Source organism: Patagioenas fasciata, chromosome 3, assembly GCF_037038585.1.
Source record: "Patagioenas fasciata isolate bPatFas1 chromosome 3, bPatFas1.hap1, whole genome shotgun sequence".
NCBI lineage: Eukaryota > Metazoa > Chordata > Aves > Columbiformes > Columbidae > Patagioenas > Patagioenas fasciata.
The window spans coordinates 117,919,862-117,938,363 of record NC_092522.1 but is presented as its reverse complement, the minus strand read 5'-3'; the positions used below and the strand labels follow the sequence as shown (position 1 = coordinate 117,938,363).

The 18,502-nt window shown below is 44.3% G+C and overlaps 1 protein-coding gene across 2 annotated transcripts in view; it reads right to left on the bottom strand.

Annotated features, from left to right (window-relative positions):
• The window catches only part of FKBP1B (FKBP prolyl isomerase 1B), a 49,143-nt gene extending 32,023 nt beyond the window's left edge, over positions 1 to 17,120 (bottom strand). The window contains exons 1-2 of one of the 2 annotated variants that reach the window (XM_065834693.2): positions 16,973 to 17,120; positions 14,129 to 14,176 (exon numbers count right to left, since the gene is read on the bottom strand). In XM_065834693.2, coding sequence (XP_065690765.1) covers positions 14,129 to 14,176; positions 16,973 to 17,009 — 85 coding nt within the window. In that variant the 5' untranslated portion in view covers positions 17,010 to 17,120. Of the gene's footprint in view, positions 1 to 14,128; positions 14,177 to 16,972 lie in introns of those variants that run through there. The other variant, XM_071807109.1, reaches the window with a different exon arrangement.
• Between the last annotated feature and the right edge of the window lie 1,382 nt (positions 17,121 to 18,502).

The following is an 18,502-nucleotide window of genomic DNA, read 5'->3' as shown; positions in this document are numbered from 1 at the left end:
TGACTTGTGACCACTTTACATAGTGACCCCTATTACACTGTCTCAATGACCTATGGGATGAGATGCTTTCTTTAGGATTTATTTGCTAATTTTTATCACCTTGATATGTTTCTCCACTGATAAACATGTCACTTGCTGTGCGGCTACCACCAGTCCATTTTAAGGCCCACTGGAAGGTCCTCTACTCAAAAAACCCATCTTAAATCCACTGATGTGTTTATTTTATACCTTTTTCAGTTTCTTACTCGAAGTATCATGAATTTCTTGCACATTATGATCCTCTTGACCTTATGATCCACTGTAAACATTGTCCAGTCACCCGTATACCTACTCCTGGAAAGCCAGTTTGACAACCTTTGCTATCCAGAACCCCAAAATTGCCTGTCAGGGTTTAAGAGGCATTGGGACAATGTCCTTAATAGCATGCTTTAACTTTTGGTCAGCCCTGAGGTGGTCAGGTGGTTGGACTAGATGACTGTTGTAGGTTGCTTCCAACTGAACTATTCTATTCTGTTTCTCTCCTAAATCAGAATTTTGCCACTATTACTGACCAGAAATATAGGTAAGACCAACTGAACAAGGTACAATATAATAAATTTCAAAATTCCAATACTGAGTAAAAACAAGGAACGAGAATTCATTTTAAAATGTTTTGAATACTAAGACAAACCCAACCACTTTGACCTGACGTTCTTACATTATGATCCAAGATCTTTATCCTTCAAGAGTACGTGCACACACACATACACCTGTATTAGTAATGTCTTACTCAAGTAAATCCAAGAGCAGGAAAATGGTTTAAAAATAATTGTTCTGCTGATTTCATTCTTTTCTAAGCTGTCTCCCCAGCTCTTGGCAAGCAGAGGGTAGAAAACCATGTATGAGCTGTGGCTCCTCACTATAAAAAGGTCCAAAGTATCTTCTGCATTTGCAGGGCAGCCGTGGAGTCTGTCCTCACTTGGCTTAGCCAAAAGTAGCATTTCTAAATTAGCAAACGCTGTTTCACGAGAAGCAGTAAAAGAAAGGTTCAGCAAAACAGAATTTCTTGACTTTCAAAGCAGCATCGCCACTATTTCAGGGTGAGGTGGGGGTCTGTAAACACTTCACCCTGATAGCGCTTGTCACGACCAAGTCATTAACGTTCCTTGATCAGGAACCAACGCAGTTCTGGTGGATCCTGCCCAGTGACAGGTTTATGTGAATCACGTTCAGAAGTTACCTTGGCTAGTGATGCTGATTTATTTTCTGATAAGAAGCTAATTATAAAGGCTTGAAACTTGCAATTGCTCAGTAGAAGGGCAACAGTACTTTCTTTAAACAGTCATGTGCACTGCATTAATAAACATAGTAATAACAATAATTCTTTCCCCAGGTATAGACACACTATCTGCCTACTCAAGGTAAAATTTTCTCATTCTGAACCATATTCTCAGCCCAGAAATCATTGTCCACCCACTCACTAAACAACTGTGCACCAAAAATGTGTCCAGAGATTCAAGTGGGAATTTTTTTGTCTTCTTCTTTTTTTTGGGGGAAAAAAAAAGTCTGAGATCACTTATATAAACAAATATCAGCACCACTAGATAGTCTCCACCACAGTAGCATTAAATATACAAAGCATGCTGAAAAAATAAAGTTGTCTCAATACATTATTGCAATAGAGGGATTGAGAGTGTGCTATGGGAGGGTCCCCAAACGCTACAGTACTGGGAATTTTGATGGGTCAGAAATATGAGAAGGAAACAGAAATAAACATTCCCCCTTGTTCCCACAGGCAAGTCTCCTTCTCTCTTCTCTACAACCGCCTTAGCGCCTCAGTTCCCCACACCACTGCAAACCTCTGGACCTGAAGCAGGGCTGGGTTACAAGTGTTGCTGTTGCTCTTTCCACCACCCTGAATTTCCATCCCGTTGTCCTCCTGTCCTTCACAACCACTTCTTCCCTCCTGCCCCAATTTGTCAGATTTTCAGCCCAGTTTACAGTGCAGCCACTGCAACATTTCTATGTGCAGGATGGAGCGGTGCAAAGGCAGGAGTGAATAGCTGGGGACGCTCCTGCACTCACTGTTTCAGCCTCAGCTATTCAGGTGATATCACCTTTGGTGCCTATGAAGACGTTATGCTGCAGAACAGGAAACATTTTCAAGTGCAGGCGGCACTCGTGTTCTTTCAGATGCGTTAACTCTTCACGGCTTCATCCTCTGAAGTCAGAAAACAATTCCCATTGTTTAATATACTGCTAGAACGCGCTTAGAAGCTGCATGACAAGTAATACTGAAAACTGTAATAACAGTTGCATATGACTAAACAGACTAGGCAATTTTTCTAAGACTCGACTACAACTTGTTGAAATATTGAAGAAAAGCTGAAGGAAGCAGCATACTCCTATATGTAGTAAGAGGAGGGCACATTGGGGATATTCATTCATTCAGTCATTCATTCATTCATTCATGGTGCTGCCAATGTCTGGTTTCTCTTGGATAGCAGGCTCCTTGACATCAAATCTAGAAAACACGTCGCATTTGTCTGGCTTTTATCAGCTGACACCCTCTTGGCCTGTATCGTACATCAGTTTCTCAAGGGAAAAAGAAGAGCTAAGATAACCATTGCCCTAGAACCCCCTGCTTTTTCAACACGTCTACTTGTCCACAAAACACACAAAGGTGTCTGAAATCTGAAGTAAATGTGGCACACACTGAAGACTGGGAGCTATTCTTATCTCACTGCCTTCTATAAACACAATGGCTAGTCATGTCCCTTACTGCCTAAAACAGCTGTCGTCATTTAAACGCTTTGTACTCTGCAAATGGGCCAGTCCTACGGTGACAGACTGAATAACAGAAAGATTACAGGTCATATAACTCCATTACAGTATGGAGGAATTTCGCAGTCAGTCAAAGTTTCCTCCCATGCTTGTACAAGGGAAAAATACCCTGCCCGTGATTTTATTGCCTTTTTTCTGCAGGGCAAATCATTTCTCAGCTCTCCATCACCTCTGGCACCTGTGTTTATAGTTACACACTCCCTCAGGTCCAGCCTACTTTGATATCGCTCTCCCAAATGCTTTAGAAACTTTTGCATCTGAAGAGGATCTTAGAATGTGCTATGGTAACAAGTCTTGAGAAAGCACTTCAGAAACAGCCCTGCAATTTTAGTCGATCAATGTATTCCAAACTTTAGTTACTGAATCGTTACAATCAGATCCCTTATTACTCTTTACAGCAGAGAAGGATTTAGCCCTTACTGTGTTTACAAGGCTTATATAACCAATCAAATCAGGATTGGTTAAAGAAAAACAGAAAACCTGATAAAAACTAAAGTAGTTCATGATTTTCCACCATTCATCTTAATTTAAACAGTTTGTTCTCAAAAGTTAAACACTTTTGAAGTCTAGAAAATAGAAACAGCTCTTCCACAGACTTGATGCAGCCTAGCGGTAAATATAATAGATGAGGACTTCAAGAGCACATGAATTTCTAACCCCAGCTTTATCTGAGGCTTGCTGTGTTCCCTGGACAAATAACTTCCTTTCTGAATTTCCCTGTATTTTAAAGGGAGCAAACAATGCTTTTCCCTTTCCAAAGGGATTTATGAATGAAGGGTGTAGCAATTTGATCAGATCCAACTTCTAAAGTCATCAACTGGAGATATATGATGGCAGTTCTTCATGATTGTGTCAACCCTGAATTTGCATTTGACTCACAAGCATTTTAAACTCCTACAGTCCCAGCCAGGAATCTGAATAAACGTTGATAAGGAGATGAGCTATATAAATGCTTATGCACAGAACAAGTTTCTGTGGCACAGGTAAGGATCGTTTTTAATGAGGCATTTCCATCCCGATCCAATGAGCTTTCAACACCCCTTCTTACAGGCTCTGGAAGTCCGCGGTGTTCAGATAGAAAAGGTCATCGCTTCTGAGTTCCAGCCAGGAGATGGTAGGACATGGCAAAGTGGGCTCAGTCCATGTGAGATGATAGCCCTCAGCTTTGTTGTGCAGCTCTGCTGACTGACCCAAGGAAGAGCTGGGGACCTGTCCCTGCTGTTCCTTCAGCTGTAGACAAGGTGCAAATGACAACACAAGAAAATTCAAACCAGAGCACAAAACGAAAGCCTGTGTGCGGTCTGTGTGCTCCAGAAACTCTCCTGGTAGGGTGGGACAGACACAGCTGTGGCTTTTCCAGAGCTGTTGCCAGCTGGCTACTGTGGGACACGGAGGGTGTGGGGAGCTACTCACACAGGCTTGTGACAGAGGAGCATCTCCTGCTCTCATCAGTGGACAGGGACACTCCAGAGAGTGATCTCAAGCCCAAGCCAAGGTCGGGTGTTTCAGCGTGACGGTGTAGAAAAGATCATTCCTCTCCACGAATGACAAATGTCATTGAAGAAGGCTTCTCCCACATGGTTAAAGTTAGTCTTTGTGACGACTGTTCCAACTTTCTCCAGAATAAAAGAGCAGAACAGTTTCAGAATGAGAGAAGATTACATGGAATTCTGCTTTTACTCTTCAATTTGCGTGTAGACAGTGGTCAAGTGCAGAGGTACTGCAAACTAAGGCTGGATGCTCTGCACGTGTGTAGTAGGGTGACCATCATGTAGTACAACTTTCAAGCAAGAAAGACAAGAAAGGGTTACAGAAGGGTCAGTCAAAATAACTTCCTAATAAGTAGAGTAGCATGGAGGGGGTTGGTCTCTTCTCCCAAGTAACAAGTGATGGGACAAGACGAAATGGCCTCAAAAAATTCTTCATGGAAAATACTGTCGGGCATTGGAACAGGCTGCCCAGGGAAGTGGTGGAGTCACCATCCCTGGAGGTGTTTAAGAGAGATATAGATGAGGTTCTTGTGGACATGGTTTAGTGCCAGAGTCAGGTTGGACTTGATGATCCTGAGGGTCTCTTCCAACCGAAACAATTCTATGATTCTATAAAACATAATTTTGCCTTACAAAGAGAGCTGCCTCAGCTACAAGGACCCATCAGCTCTGCCTGATGACACCACAGTTGCAGCATTTAAGATTCCTCACAGTGAATGACTGTAGAATCACAGAATGTCCTGGGTTGGAAGGACCCACAAGGATCATGGAGTCCAACTCCTGTCCCTGCACAGGACAACCCCACAGTTCACACCGTGTGTCTGAGGACGTTGTCCAGTCTCTTCTTGAACACTGTCAGGCTTGGGGCTGTGACACCTCCCTGGGGAGCCTGTTCCAGTGTCCAGCACCCTCTGGGTGAAGAACCTTTTCCTCATGTCCAACCTAAACCTCCCCTGGTACATCTTCCTGCCATTCCCTCAGGTTCTGTTGTTGGTCACCAGAGAGAAGAGCTCAGCCCTGCCCCTCCTCCTCCCCTTGTGATGAAGCTGTGGCCGCCATGAGCTCTCCCCTCAGCCTCCTCTTCTCCAGGCTGAACAAACCAAGTGACTTTAGCTGCTCCTCATCTGGCTTCCCCTCCAAACCCTTCACCAACTTCATGGCCCTACTCTAGATGCTCTCCAGTAGCTTTTTCTCCTTTTTATCCTGTGTCCCCAGCCCCGCACACAGTGCTCTGGGTGAGGCCGCCCCAGTGCAGAGCAGAGCAGGACAATCGCCTCCCTGCCCGGCTGGCGATGCAACGATGTGCAAAGGAGTACAAACTTCTGCAGCCAGCAGTCTTGTGGAAAAAAAAATTAAGTAAGATTTACAATGCCCTTGAGTAACTATAGCTAAGTAATATATCTCAATTGAGAGATGTCGCTTTCAATATAAAGCCCCCTGGCAGACCCCTGGCGCTGGTTCAGCAAGACTCAGCAGAACTTGTGCCAGCACCAAATCACTCCTTCCCACAGCAGTGTATTTCCTCCAAGGCCGCTCATTCCATTGCTCACCAGCGCCAAAAGCTGGGCACCGTACAAGCTCCTTGGCAATGGCCCTCCCCGGGGATATCCCACACAAATCCCTGCCGCACCAGGACCAACCCGCCAAGCTCTGAAGAGCAGAAGCCTGTGGAGATCTCTGGCCACATAGCAACTCCTTAGTTGGTACACCTGAAATGTATCTGCTGCAGAGAAGTGACACCGCAGGTTGTCTAATCAAGAAAATATTATTACCCCCTTCCACAAACCCTGCCCAGCTGAGTTGCCTGACTTAGGAACTGTATTAAGCTCTTTATCTGATCAACAGAGAGAAAGGCATATCCAAAGTCTAACTATTTAGGTAGCCTAAGGTAACTAAGCATTTAATTTAGACTTCTTAATTAGGTAAATACGGTGATGTCAGTTCTATTTTGTCAATAAAGGGAGACAAGCCTATCACAGGTGCCAGCTGATAGCTTCTAATTTAGCTGATGTACATTTTACACTAACAAATGCTATTCACTGCATAAGGCAGCCCCAGTTCCAACAGTTGTTTCAGCAATTCTTTGATTTTTGGGGGGCATAAATTACTAGAAAACTATGTCGTTCTTGTAAGGGCCTGGAATTCCAACGATCAAGAATTGATGCAACCCTTTCAAGTCCTAGTCCTTAAATACATGTATGAGCTGTAAGCAGACAGAGTGACACACTGGGATCATTGAACATAAGTGCAAAGAGAGCCCAGCAAAAATATTTTGTTTGGAAATCACAATCGAATTTTCTAAAAGATGGCACAGTTTTGGATCAGTTCAGAGCTTTTAAAAACTTGATGAACAGAGGCTATTAGGTCTCTGGTGTTTTACATAATCTCCTTTGTGAACTTCTGCTTTTTTAATGTCTTGAGGCTTTTGTGAGGTAGGAGTAGGAGGTTCAATTATTTGCTAGCAGTTTCATTTCCATGCACAATTCGAAGGGAGCACGATGCTACAATCTCTCCATGCAAGGAAATCCTGCAGAGGTCAGTAGGTCCTCCAAAAATCAAAGCTAGCAGTCACCAAATGATTCATCATGTTCCGTGCTGACAGAGAAGTCACTCCCAGGTGATAAAGTGTCCCTGTATGTTAACTTGAAGAAATCTCTTTTTATCTTCTTTACTCTCTAAGAAAGAAACTCATCCTGCCTTTTTCCTAAATGAACCTGAGAGAGCATTTGCAGACAATCCTGAACTCTTCCCTTACTTTGCACAAATCATATTAGCAGCTGCCCAAATAACACCTCAGTGCCACGGGGACCCCATTTTAGGGGAGAAGTTTCCAATTCTTAGACACACCATCAATTCTCAGCTGAGCTTGCCTGTAAGAATGCTGTTGAATAATGTCAAGCTCCTTGTTTGTTTCACTCACATTAAATAGCACCTAATACCACAAATAATACCAGTGAAACTGATGGGCACGGTACACAGCAACACAACGTTCAGTGCAAAAGGAGAACAATCGGGAAACTTGAGGCTACAGTTCATTCTGCTGATCCTTTTCCACCAGGCAATGTTCAGTTTAAGCTCACTAATTCAGCTGCTGTAGCTGCTACGTATTTTCTTACAAATCTCTGACCTTTTTTATTCATCAAATAATTTTTCCACATCAGTAGCCTCTTCTTACAGAGAGTCTCATAGTGCTTGCAGACATTAATTTCATGACCATTTTGAGAGGCGCAGCCCCCTTTTCTGTCAAATTTAGAAAGTAAAAGAGCAAATAATATACCTGAAATCAGTCACTAATCTGGCAGCCAAATGAGTAGGAGAAATCTCTTCTCCTCAAACTTTTGCTTCTAGACTGATCACTATCAGGCTGAAGTATCGCTAAAATATTTTCAAAGGTAACCCATCTACATTAAATAAGCACATAGGAGAATTTTACTCCTTTTATTGAGAGTGTTTCAAGACATGCAAATTGCTTCTGGGGGGCAGCAAAAGATTGTGTTCTTCACTAGGGGTCAAAACTGCTTTTTGCAGTTACGATTCACGGAAGAAAAAGGATACTCGTAAGTGCTTGGCTGCCACAAAGATGTCTGCAGAAGTAAAAGGCTTTCATCTTTTCAAACCAGGGCAATTCGAAGAGATAATTTTAAGTAAAAAAACCACAGAAAAATGTCAGGCCCCAAAAGATGGGAACACATCACACTCTGCTTGTGTAATGTATCTTGGGAACACGCTTGGTAAAACAATTAGGCTCTTTCTAGGTAAGCAAGATTTAGCTGACTGTAATTCAAGGCTCAATTATAATGTCTGTTACAATACAATTCTTATTAATATTAACTCTAATTTCAGTGTTCTCTATCCCCTTCCAAACCCAGCTAGACAAAGAATTTCTATTAAATTCCTTAGTTAGTTCCATTTTCCTCTCAGATGCGCATCTCCCACTGAAGTGGTAGAGATGTTTCTGAAAGCAGGATCAGAGAAATAACGCACCAAGTGCTGGCACGCAAAGCTAATGTACATCCAGTCATGCAGATCCTGAGCTTCATGACAAGTATATGACACTCTGCAAAGTTATTCTGCATTTACCTTAGTCTTTTTGAGAGTATGTCAGTATAGAGAAATCTCTGGCTACTACTACATAGACTTAAGACCAGGTTGAATTTTATGCAAGAAAAATAGGCAGATCTGCTCTCTCTTTGGCAAGATTTTTTCAAGGGAATTGCATTGTATTTGTATTGTGCTAAACGGAAAATGCATTTTTTAGTCATAGTAAATCAAGCATATTCTATAAATTGCTGTTAATCTGTATCTATGCAGTCTGCTTTTGTTATAAAAACGGTAAAAAAGAAAAGGCTTTCAAATCCACAGACACAACCATAACTCTTAACATTACAACACAGCCAAAGCTAAAGAAACAACATAAAGCGATTTTTGTAATATATGGAAAAGAGGATGATACAGGTTTGTCCCCACATCACTAGGAAAAGAATAATTCATCATTTGTTCTGCTTAAAATAAAGGTCTGCTTCCTAAAACAGAATGAATTTGTACAGCTCAGCTGAAATAAGTTGAGTGGTATTCATTTATTTCAATAGGGAATTTCACTTTAAGCATTTTAAAAATCAGCTTCTGAGTACTGAAATATTGACGCGGAGAGGTTGGTGCTGAGCTCTTCTCCCTGGCATCCAGTGACAAGACATGTGGGTATGGTCCAAAGCTGCACCAGGGGAGGTTTAGACTGGACATTAGGAAGCGTTTCTTTACCAAGAGGGTGGTCAAACACTGGAACAGGCTCCTAGAGAGGTGGTTGATGCCCCAAACCTGTAAATGTTTAAGAGATATTTGGAAAATGCACATAACGTGCCTTAACTTCTGGTCAGCACTGAAGTGGTCAGGTAGTTGGGCCAGATGATCGGTGTAGGTCCCTTCCAACTGAAATATTTATTCTATTCTATTCTATTCTATTCTATTCTATTCTACTCTAGTTCCGTTCCAATGTATTTGGTGCAATTTTGTGGCCATTGACTTAGACAAAAAGTCTATGGAAAATATTCTCTGATAGAAGTCCAGTTTAATAAGTAATTAATGACTTAATGTGCTTTTATAGTCTCACTCAAAAAAGTCTGTTCCAGCACACTACAAATACTGGACATCATCAGTGCCCCAAAAGGATCATTGTATTATTCTCACAGATTTACAGGTGACCAAGGAGAAAAATGAAGAGGTTAAGAACTCAGCTCTGCCACAAGCTACACAGGACAACACGAGAGAATCTCAGCTCCGAGTAACATGGAATAAAAGCTGTCCTCTTATTATTAAGAGCAGATTTGGGACTGGTACACACTTGAGGGCACAGCATCATCTAGCAAGTGCCAGGAATGGGACTCAGCTTCCCACAGTGCAGGTTTTACCCCACGGTCTCTAGACAGAACATTCACAATCTCAGCAAAGGTTTTATTTAGGGGCATTTCTAACTGAAAATCATGTTTTTTTCCCAACTCTGTAAGCCTTTGAAAATTCCATACTGCTAATTCCTGTTGCCAGAGTCAACAAATTTATATCACTGGAAACAAAACTACAGAATATGCCTCAGTTCTGTTGATATCCTCCAGGACTAATGACACTGTAATTTTTTACTTGTATTACCATCAGGACTACAACGTAACCTGAAGATCCCATCAAGATTAGGACTCCATTATGTAAGGCATGAAGAAGGAGGCAGTTCATATCCCAAATTCATTGCAATCTATCGACATGAGGCAGACAAAGTGCAACTATCATTTTACAGATGGAAAACAGAAGGAGTAAGCAGATTGCCAAAGGCTTTCAGAAGCTTGCTTAATGAAATCTCTGACAAAAACATGACATAAACCATTGCTGCTGGAAATGCAATTCAGTGCCAAGGAACTACCTTATCTATTAATCCCATTACTTTAATATTGCATCAGGTAATTTTTAAGACAAAACATAGATGCTGGATAATAAGAAGAAATTATTCTGTTTGTTATATTTCTTAGTAAAGATAAAACATATGGGAATCTGACCACATTCTTCTGTCATACCAAGATCGGGACTCGGTTTCATATTCTGTCACAGTCCTCCTGTCTAATCTTCTGCAATGATCTGGAGCATCTATTTGTGTACTTAACTGAAGCTGTGCAAAGCCGAAAAATTAGCAGGTGATTTATAGTATCAAAGTTAGGCACTAAGGCGACTTCTGTAGACAGAAAGGACAATTAATTACTTCTGACGCGTAACAAAAAATTCCTGCTCTAAGTGTAAAGCAGGTTAGAAGTACTTCTTAGGAAAAAGAAAAAAAAATGCTTAAACTAAGAGGTTCCTTCTAAACAGTTCCCTAGGGAGGCTGCACCTTAACTCCCGCTGCCCCCTTTGGTCTCTCCATTAAGGCATCACGATGCATTTGGGAATCAGATCGCAAAGTCTGCTCCTGAGGTTACTGAGCTAGTTGAACAGGGAGAGAAAGAGGCAAAGCTGCCACACAGAACAGCCCGAGAGCTGGAGCGCTGACAGCAGAAGTGTAAAACTCACTTGCAGTTCTCCTTCATCTTGAGGAGATTTCAGTTCTCTCCACTTCACTGGAACATGCAGGGTCATCAAACTAGAAACTGGCCTGCTGAACCCCTGCCACAACGATGCGTGAATCGCAAGATCCTGGAGGATAAGCAGACAAGACTCTACAGTTCTGCCAAATATCTAAGGTACCAGCCTTTGGTCCTCTCTGGACTTGTTCTGCAGGGACTGCCAGGACAGCGCATGAAGATAACTTGCTCCTAAAATCCTTTTCCCCCAAGATGCGTCAGAAGCAAGATACCTTTTAGTCCTTTAGTGCCAGCATTCCACTCCTGTGCATGCCCTCTCTGCCATCACTCCCCACCCCATGGTCAACGCACATCTGTGAGACTTCTGGAGAGGGAAGGCAAGATGGAGAAGTAAGACAAAATAGGGTCCACAACCCACTTCTTGTTTGAGTCTCCTTGAAAATTCAGAACTTGCTCTGGCAGAAGCAAGCCCCTTTTGGTCTCCTCCTCACTGGAAACTCTCAAGATATTAACAGGTAATGCTTTTTCCATGCATGCTGAAAAACGTGGCCCTTCAAGGAAGTATGGAACCAACCATGGCTGTTCTAAGGATCTGTATCACCACATAGTGTATATGTTGGTATGAGAGCAGAAGGGCCACTGCAAGAAGTGACATGGCCTACCAAACCATCAACACCAGGCATCACTGAATGGGAAAATAATTGGATTAAAAAAAAGTACAAAATTAATCCTGGAGACAGGAACTGGAATACAACTCCCTCAATACTCTTGCATCAGTGCCTGAACCAAATACCCTCTGGCCTGCTCCCTTTCTTGCCCATGGCTCCTGCATTCTTCACTACTGAAAGTCCCAAGCTAAGCTGGGGGGAGCGGGAAATTTCAGCTTTCTCCTCCCCAGGAATGTAATGGTTGCAGTTAAGGATGCGGCAAATAGAGCTATGATCCTCTTCTGTTGGAAAAGACACCCGAGCATCGGTTTGCCGTGTGTGAAACCACCATTCAGTCATTATTCATAAAGCGGGCTCCCACAGGCCGTGTTTTTGACTGAAAGTGGCTGTCGCCGCTGTGCTTGTTGCTGGATCCAGAGCTGTGCTCAGAGCACTCCAGGGAGGTCAGGCTCCTCTCGGGATCCAAAAGATCTCCAGATCTTGGCAGAGCCCGGTCAGTGCATGGTTCCCTCACTTCCCAGACAGAAACGCCTCCATCAGGTATTTGTGCCCAGCTCTGGAGTGACACGGAGGCTGAACATGGACACAACTTGTGAGCTTTACATGCTCCCAGTATTAAGCAGCTCTGGAAAACAGGATTTCCAGATCACTTCCTTGCACCTAGGTGTCTTCATTTTTCCTGGCTCCCATTTTAGGTCACAAGACATGTTCTGGGTATCTCTGTGGACATCTCTGTAACTTAGCTACCCAGTTCCCAAAGCAGAACTCGCAGGAGTGTGGTGAGGATAAGCATTAAGCACAGTGAGGTCTAATGAGATCATATAAATAAGACAAAGATCATTTCAAGATGAATCCCAGGCATATCTGGAATTGCCTCAGTATAAAAAGAAGTTATACTGTATTCAGATAAAATACTTTTAAATTAAAACTTGACTTCCATATTTCATCTTTCCCACATTACTACAGACAACCAGAAGAAAACACTGCATTCATTAACCATGGGCTCCCTTTAAAAATATTGCCACTGAGGACCGCTTAAACATCGTACCAGCACGGGAACTGAGGCGACGAGCTTTTTCTGATATCTGTTCTAATCTGGGAGTTCGAGAGGTTGCATAGCACCTATAGCAAGATATATGGAGGAAGCCAGTTTTCACTGGAAATGGATTTAATGAGTTTTCATGAAGAGTTTTATGTCAAAAGGCAGCTTATGATAGCTTCATCTAAGATGTTATCCAATGCCTGTAAGAGTATGCAGCATCTTGTTATCTTTCCACATCCACCATTCACACTCCCTCCGAAGTTATCCAGCAGAACTGCACTTTGTGGGAGCCACAGGCCTCAAAATTTTTTCACTTATTTCAGTTCTGACACTTAAATTTATCTAGAACTAACTGGGGGTGGGAGGTGACAATTTAATTTCATAAAAACTTAAGAAGTTTGGGCTGGAACAGAAACGTATCTTTCAACATTTTCACCAAAATAGTTTCAAAACATGTATTTTCAGACCTAAGATACAGAGGAACATCTGCAAGGCTGAGACTGGCATGGGAAACCCATGTGTTTAACTTCTAATTCAAACTAGAAATCCTCATCAGATCAAAATGCTCTGAATATACAGATGTACGGGAGCTCAAATCCAGACATCCTATACCGCAAGCCCATATAACCTTCTAAGAAGAGATATTACTGAAACTCTAGCAAAAAGCTTCTTGAAAATACAAATAGGTCTGCTTTGTGAGTTATATTTACCAGACAATGGTCCCACCTTGCTCCAGTTGACAGCAACAGAAGCAAGTACAAAACTGAAAGCAATCAACAGCTACTGAACACTAAAGGAGAACGTTACCTCGCAGATCTAGGCCCAGATCAGTAGCTGTTGATCTCCATATCACCTACATTTTGCTTTCTTAAAGAAAAGACCACATAGAATGGCAGCTCTTGATGTGAACTTCCCAGCTGAGGACTCAGCCTGCAGAGGTCTTTGCATTCTTCTGACAATTTACATAACTATGTACAAAACGTAACATTACAACCTGATTTAAAGGACATTTTCCCTCCGTGCAAAGGTGCAGCATAAACAGTTCCTTTAACCACCTCACCACTTAAGACTCACACAAGTCCATAAAGCAGGTGTTAAATAGACCTTGCATTGATTTCTTCAATCTGGAACAAATTTTACTGCCAATACATAGACACATGCTTTTAAGATATATATATATATATGTATATATATATATAATCATTGTCTGTATCAAGATCAGAGGATGGAAAAATATGAACTCAGCTTTTTCACTGTTTCATGCTTGATTTCATTAGCTGGTACGATGGCTTAAAGAACCAGGTCCATAGGTCTGTTAACCTCTCATCATTGAACGCTACCTCTGGCAAATCTGCTGGCACACACACCTAGATACTGCAGCCTGAACTGCTCAGCTAGAAGTGAAATAGTTAGGAAACACATCAGAGCACAATCAAATGGATTAAGAGTGAGAGAACAAAGTAAAAAAATACAACAATGCCATAAGAAGTGGCGAATCACTCTTCAACACAAGGCAGTTGGTATCAAGAGAATATTCAGAATATGGCTTACCTGTGTAGTGCACTACACACGTCTGCCCCTTCTTTGGAAATGTCCGTCCTGTTGAAATTATAGAAGGTTGTTATTTTTTTATTCTGCTTATCTGTGTGGCTAGGCAGGTTTATCTTTTCAGAGGAAAATGCCAGACTGGGATTTGTATTGACTACGCATTATCAAGCCACTAATATGCACAGCAGGAATGGGTATGGTTTAGGGTAGAAAATCCCAGTTTGGGTACTATTTAGTTGTTAGATCAAATAATATTTTCTTTACATAATTTTCACTACATATGAGGGCATTATATATGCATTTGCATTCTGTACGTGCAGAAGGACTGTCAAAACTTCATAGATTATAACCTTAGAATTCTCAGAATGGTTTTGTTAGATTTTTTTAACTAAAGTCTTAGTCTGACATTGTGAAAAAATTCCATTTGTATTCACATGTCTAATGCCTTTCACTCAAGACAGCTCTAACAAGGGCATCTTTAATTAGCCAGGAAGGGTTTTTAAAAAACTTTTCACATACAAAGGCAGTTTAATTTTGTAGCATTGGGTGACAGTAAAGCAGTGTTACACTCAGTTCTTATCAGAGCCTGGTAGCTCCTGCTAGAATTTTCATACCAGAAGGAAAAGAAGGTTTAAATTATTTTCTTGTCACTGGAAAACAGAATTACCAATTCAGTTTTACCTGTTCTAGGTACTAAAGGCACCGAAACCTTGGGGAAGATTTTGCACACTCAATTAGATGCTGATGGCGTTTTAAAGCAGCTAACCTTGACTTCTCAAGTAATGTTGACCAGGGGAGGACCCAGGTTCAGAAGAACTTAGATGTATAAATGAGACTAATTATAAATGAACATCCTTGACAGAAAGCTGGAAACTGGGGATTCAGGTAGAAACTGAGGCTCCTTTCTTTGTCAGCTTTCTGGCCTCTTCAGTCTGAATTAACATGGCGACAGGGTATAAAACATCAAGTAACACGCAAGCTGAGGGCTTATATGCCAAAACCACCATGAGCAGTGAATGGCAGGAGGGCAGGCTAATATGGGGAACTGAGCCTTATAACATGAAATTGAGATGATGCTTCCGAGTGTCATCTGAACAGCCTTGCTCATCAGCCTGGCCAGCTGGAGTATCTCTGGCTGTGGGCTGCACACACCGTGGTACAATAGGTATCCAGTCAGGGCATTCACAGTAACCTTAAAGTGGGATTCATCTCATTTAATTTTAACCATCTAGAACACAGGTAATTAGTGTATGCCATTCTCCTGGGCTTCTGCTGCTGACAGTGGAGAATTAGCAGCGCTTTGAAAGAAACCCAGCCTATCCAGAGGGAGGCAAGACAATTTATTCTCAGAACAAAACCTAGAATACTGCTTTAGACTAGCCACCTAACCTGAGAAAAGTTACGGGAGATGAATCCTACCCTTGGTAAAGCAGGTATTATTCAAATGATGAACTATTATATAGAGATCTGAGTAAAGGAATATCAAACCTTACTGACGTATATTCTACTGTGTGAGTGTAACAACAGCAAAGCAAATGATGCCACATCAAAGCTAAATTAGAACCATAGATTCTCAAGACCACTGTCTAGCTGTGGTTTTAAGACACTGTTTAAAGGCAGCTGATTTTGATTAAGTCTTGTAACCAAGAGAAATAATCCATATAACCTTATTTGGAATAGCATATTGCTTACAAAGACAGCCTTGATATATTTAATAGCTAGAAAGTACTATTACATGGTTAAGTTCCACCCTTCTTTCTGCTCTGAATTCAGCAATGTTACTTATACCCACTTAAGTATTCTGCTTTTAGATCTGTGCAACCAAGGGAAGAATTTGATCCCCAGAGCTAAACATCACTGAGGGAGAAGCCAATTTAAAAGCACATCCCAAGAAGGAAAAGATACTGGGTCAAGAAAGTTAAGCTGAGATTGCCTTGAACAAAATATTCACGGTTGCGTATCAGCCAAGGATGAATCTGGTCTACTATACACATAGATACGGCTGTAGGCTGTATGTCCTCTTAAAAAATAAACAACACAAAACCAACAAAAAAACCCCAAACCAACAACAACAACAACAAAAAACACCACACACACACACACAAAAAAAAAAAAATACCACACACACAAAAAACCCCAACCAACCAAACCCAAACCCTTACGAGATGTTATGATAATGCCGCAGAAGAGCAGCCCAACGCAAACTGGCCCTGGCGAGGGGAGCCTGCGCCCAGCAGGTTATCGCCGCCCGGGCTGCACCTCAGCCCTTCCCAGCCCCGCACGTTTCACCGGGAGGAGGCGGGCAGCCCGGCCGGGGGATGCTGACACGAATGGCCGGTGGTTCCCGGTGACGAACCGGGGAAAGTTTGCGGCCGGCGGGCGCGCTCCCCGCCGAGCGCCCGCGGCCCCAGGACCCGCCCGGCCCCGCCGCTGCCCCCGCTGCCGGGCGGCTGCACCGCGCTGGGGTTTGTGCAGCTGTCAGCGGATGCCAGAGGAAAATCCCCAGCCCCCCCGCCGCCCCTGCTGCTGCCGCCGCCGGGAGGGAACTGCGGCGCTGCCGCCCGGGGAACCGCCGGCTTCTCCCGCCGCCACCGGCGGGACCCCGAGCGGCCGCATCGCCCCGTTCACCCTCTCCCGCATCAGGGGTGGGGGTGCGGGGGCGGCTGTGCCCTCCCTCCCGCCGCCTCCCCGCACCGCGGCCCCGCGCTCTCCCGCTGCCCGGCGGCGGGGACAGCGGCTCCACCCGGGCTTGGAGCCCCGTGCGACACCCGCCGGGTCGGGTCACCGGTCGGACACGGGCTCCCCCGCCCCCCATGCCGCAGGGCTGCTGTCCCCACGGTCCCCTACCGTCTCCCGGAGAGATGGTCTCGATCTCCACCCCCATGGCGGCACTGGCTCGGCTCGATTAGGCTCGGCTCTACACTCCCCGGTCCGCCTCGACCCCGCTCCCCGGCGCGGCCGGACCCCCAGTGCAAGCATGCCCCTCCAGGCCGGCTGACAGGGGCCTCCCCGGCTGCCCGTCAGCCGCCCGCAGCCAATGCGGGGCAGGGGCGGGGAGCCCGGGGAGGGGAGGGGGCCGTCCGCCCCCGCCCGCAGAGCAAGGAGCCGCCGCGGCTGAGGGGAGCCCGCATCCCCCGTATCCCGCCCCCCCGCATCCCGCCTGCGGCCGTGCGGGGGTGCTGCTGCCCTCCTCCGGGCAGGGCTCGCTTTAGCGGGGTACCCGCCGGCTCCCTGCGCGGCGGTGCCCGGCGGAGCGCTTCCCCGGGGGTCTTGGCACCGTTTTGCCCACCCTGTCCGACCGTGCCCGCCGCGGAGTCTGAGCGGCCGGAGGGCTCAGGGCGGGGGTGCGGGTGCTTTAGGGCGCTCCTGAGCCCGCTGCCGAGCAGGCAGGGGAACCGGGCAGCTCCTAAAAACATCCAGCGAGCAGGACGGGTCCGAAAGGCGGGGGCGAGGGTCAGGGTTTTCCCAGTTACACACGGGCACGGGGGGAAGCATCCACACCTGCACCTTACAGAATCACAGACTGGTTGGGGTTGGAAGGGGCCTCTGAAGATCATCCAGTCCAACCCACCAGAGCAGATCGCACAGGAAGGTGTCCAGGTGGGTTTGAATGTCTCCAGAGAAGGAGACTCCACAACCTCTCTGGGCAGCCTGGTCCAGGGCTCTGGCACCTCAAAGGAAAGAGGTTTCTCCTGTACGTGTGCATGGTGACATGAATGTGTACCCATTTCTGTCAGTGAGTAGCAGCACCTGTGGCAGCAGGACCCACTGGTGGTGTCCCCTCACACCAGCACCAATGATTGGTCTCCAGCAGGACACTCTGAGGTACCTTGAAATTCGCTGTGCAACACAATTGATAACTTCCTATCCTAATCTGTGTTTTAAATAAGAAAATTTTTGTATGTATTGCTCAGGTGCTCCTGTGGTGTGAGATTACAAATTCGAAAGCCTGTCCAGGAGCTACTACTTCTGACAAGGGTACCCAAAATAGATGAAAAATGCTATTTCTTCATAAACTATTTTACACGTGAATCTCAGAGTTTCCACTGACCCTGAAAGAATACTTCTGCTTATAGTTTTTGTGTTCTGGGTAAAAAAAGAAAATGGAACCTCAACATCATCAGTTTTCCAACCAAAAGAGCTGTCTGTATCCATCTAATTCCAACCTGCACTTCTCTGACATTGCTTTTTCAGTATTTTTCTCTGTTACAAACTGCATTCCATTCATTGAAAAAGATCTTCATCTACACAGGACAATCGTCAGGAAGAGCAAACTGAAGAATTACTGCGTTATTTTGTAAATGTCATAATGTGGCCCCTGCACCTATGCTCTGAACTACACCGACCATCTCCTCGCTGTGTTTTACACTATCCTGA